This window comes from Triticum aestivum, chromosome 6B, assembly GCF_018294505.1.
Source record: "Triticum aestivum cultivar Chinese Spring chromosome 6B, IWGSC CS RefSeq v2.1, whole genome shotgun sequence".
NCBI classification, from domain to species: domain Eukaryota; kingdom Viridiplantae; phylum Streptophyta; class Magnoliopsida; order Poales; family Poaceae; genus Triticum; species Triticum aestivum.
In genome coordinates, this window is record NC_057810.1 from 696,689,559 (window position 1) to 696,692,374 (window position 2,816).

The 2,816-nt window shown below is 46.4% G+C and overlaps 1 protein-coding gene across 2 annotated transcripts; it reads right to left on the reverse strand.

Annotated features, from left to right (window-relative positions):
- Positions 1-1,780: 1,780 nt before the first annotated feature.
- LOC123134939 (uncharacterized) lies at positions 1,781-2,402 on the reverse strand. Of its 2 annotated transcripts, none has more exons than XM_044554085.1 (2): positions 2,161-2,376; positions 1,781-2,059 (listed from the first exon to the last, which is right to left on the reverse strand). In XM_044554085.1, the coding sequence occupies exons 1-2, from the start codon at positions 2,350-2,352 to the stop codon at positions 1,913-1,915; spliced, it is 339 nt and encodes a 112-aa protein (XP_044410020.1). In that variant the 5' UTR covers positions 2,353-2,376; the 3' UTR covers positions 1,781-1,912. The 2 variants fall into 2 exon arrangements, with proteins under 2 accessions (XP_044410020.1, XP_044410021.1); XM_044554086.1 differs by having other exon boundaries at positions 1,787-2,059; positions 2,178-2,402.
- Between the last annotated feature and the right edge of the window lie 414 nt (positions 2,403-2,816).

Here is a 2,816-nt window from a genome sequence, read left to right on the forward strand (position 1 = left end):
TGGATTGGGGCGGGTTCGATGCCGTTTTTGTCCCTCGCGCGGTGCGATGGTTTTTTTTCTCGTGTGGTGCGGTGCGCCCTCGCTTTTTCCCCACGCGCAGCGCGGTGCGGTGATTTTTTCGCCTCGCATGGTGCGGTGCGCTCGAGCCATCGGTTGTGCCTAGCACTGCTTGAGGCTTGATATGTTAGATGCAGCGCGGTGCGGTGATTTTTTCGCCTCGCGTGGTGCGGTGCACTCGAGCCATCGGTTGTGCCTAGCATTCCTTGAGGCTTTATATGTTAGATGGACTCGGTCTACCGGGTCCAATTTAGGATCTCGCCCCTACTACCCTGAATCCGGGGGTGAGGAAAAACTAGGCGTCTCCTCATGGCTTGTGCTTCAAGTTAGAATTAAGACGGCCGATAGGTTTGCAACATCGAGGTTGGCCAAATTGCACTGTTTTTCAACTACGCAAAGTTGAAGGTGGATTGTGCATGCACCTTTTCTTCAAATGCCGGTACTCCATGCACATTTGAAGGGTGGTTTAGTCTTGCCTTGGCTTGGATGGCTTCAACCTCAACTATAGGAGCGCTTTCACCTTGGTCAAAGAGTGGTGGACATCGGTGTGCCTCCAAACGGCTTTAGGTGTAGGGCTATGTTCTCCATCTTCTTGCTCACAAGTGGGAAATTTTGAACGAGCGCAACGCCTGTGTCTTTCGTGGTATCTCCTCCATGCCTACTATGGTCTTCACAAAAATCAAGCAGGAGGCTTCTCTTTGGGTTATGGGCACGATCCTTGATACCGCGAGAGTAGTCATGTTTGTAATGGTGCGTGTGGCTTTGGTTCTTCTGTAAAACTCCTTAACTAATATGATGGGGCAAAGCATTTGCCTCTATTTAAAAAAAAGGTTAGGATATCATGACTTTTTTTATCATGTAGAAAACCAAAATACATGAGTTTGCAGTGTGCTCATGCCTTTAATTCAAACTTCCTTTGTACCAAAAAAAAAAGAATCCAGTGGATTGAAATTCTGCATAATTCATATGAAACTCCCCTCGATCCAAATGGGTCCTTCATTTTTTGCAATTTCGCCTACTGCATCATGCATGATGTAATATCATAACACAGCTGCTATTTTCTTCCTCTCAATAATTATCATACCCAATATTATGTTAAGAAGGATAGTGGGATCTTCCCGAACACCTGAGACATGTTGGAAATACAATTTTTATTTGAGAGGTTGAAAACAACTTCTTGTTACGTCAATGGTTTCAGTAGTAGTTAAATTACCACTTGGTAATAAGAAGTGACTAATATTGTACATTTTTCCGTCAGAATCTATCTGCATGTACACAAAATGTGAAGATTCACCATGTTTTTACATAAAACGAGAATGAATTTTTTGCTAAAAGGGGTCAGCACGAAGGTGTCACATTGATCATATTTCTGTCTCCAATACTAGAAACGTAGTGTTGCATTTCTGCATCTAGTTATTATCATTTTTAGTTAGAGATCGATGGTTTTAGTATCTGGCCAAAGGGAGGAAATGGGATGTTGATATCAGCCTTTCTTTTGGGATATACTCGCGATCTTCCCAAGGAGAAATGGTTCTCATAGTTTCGTTCGTGTGGTCGCCGTAATTTCGACCATGTACATTTATCAGTATGACAATGCAAGATCGAAAAACGTTTGTGCACCGTTTAGTTTAACTCATATTCTGTTTTTGGTAAGATGTAAATGAAATTTCGGGATAAACTTGTATATGTCCCCTTGAAAGCACTGTGAAGTCCCAACTTTCTCAGCAGTACATCATTCGTTGTGCTTTGCTTTTATACCCCTGATGCATGACAGAAACAGAGTCACCCTGCAAACATGACAACTTCACACAGATTTTATTTCTTAATATTAGGGCTGGCCACTGGGCCGTTGGTCTCAGGCTCGGCTGCACTGCCTGGACCTGGACGGACTAGTGGCCGGAAGGCGGGACAGGAAGCGGGCGGTCGTGCGCCGGCAGGCTGTTGACCATGAAGGCCTTGTCTTCTTCCACGGCTGAAGGCCTTGCAGCACCGTTGTATTCTCCTGCCATGTTCCCAGACCATGCAAACAAACAAGAGTCAGAACCAGGACAGGTTACATGTCATGGCAAGCAAACGGAGAAATCATGAGAGATTACTAGTTACAGCTATAGATAGATTACCGATGGTGGAGGAGTGGCCATGGGTGGTGGTGTAAGTCGGTGGCTGCACTCCGTCGGCAGATCCTCCTCCCCTGATGCGGCCGCCGCCGGTGTAGGGCTGGGCATGGCCGTCGACCACAAGCTGGCCGCAGACGAGCGCCACAAGGACCAGAGCTGGGAATGCCTTGGACGCCATCTCTCTTGGTCTCTCACTTTGCTTGGCTGCTCTGCTCTTCTCTGCCTCTGTGTCTGTGGTGTTGTGTTCTATGCAGGCACAGCTCGGGGTGTATATGTAGCAAAGCGCTAGCTAGTTAGGCTGGAGGAGCCGTGAATGTGTAGCACATGAAAGGAGGAATCAGTATCTTGTAGCTGTGCAGGCAAGGCACACCACCACGGCACCACCCACCTAGCTACTGGGGCAGGTTACAAGGTCATATGCTTGAGAAAACAACACCTCTAGCATAGACATCCTGGCACAAGTTAACCAAGTCTGCCAAGAAAATGTTAGACATGTGCGCGGGTGTGGCGGTATATATGAGTGTGGTGTGCTATCGTTTCTGAGTATAAAAGAGGTTTAAGTGAGTGACAATTGCTTAACTGACCAATGATAGCCGGCTTTAAAGTAGTTATTCCTTACTTGACCGACGATACGCCTCTTGA

Coding starts and splice junctions, on each gene's coding strand:
- LOC123134939 (XM_044554085.1), bottom strand. CDS start 2,352: ATGGCGTCCAAGGCATTCCCAGCTCTGGTCCTTGTGGCGCTCGTCTGC. Junction 2,060..2,160: donor TCGGTAATCTATCTATAGCT/GTAACTAGTAAT, acceptor GGAACATGGCAG/GAGAATACAACGGTGCTGCA.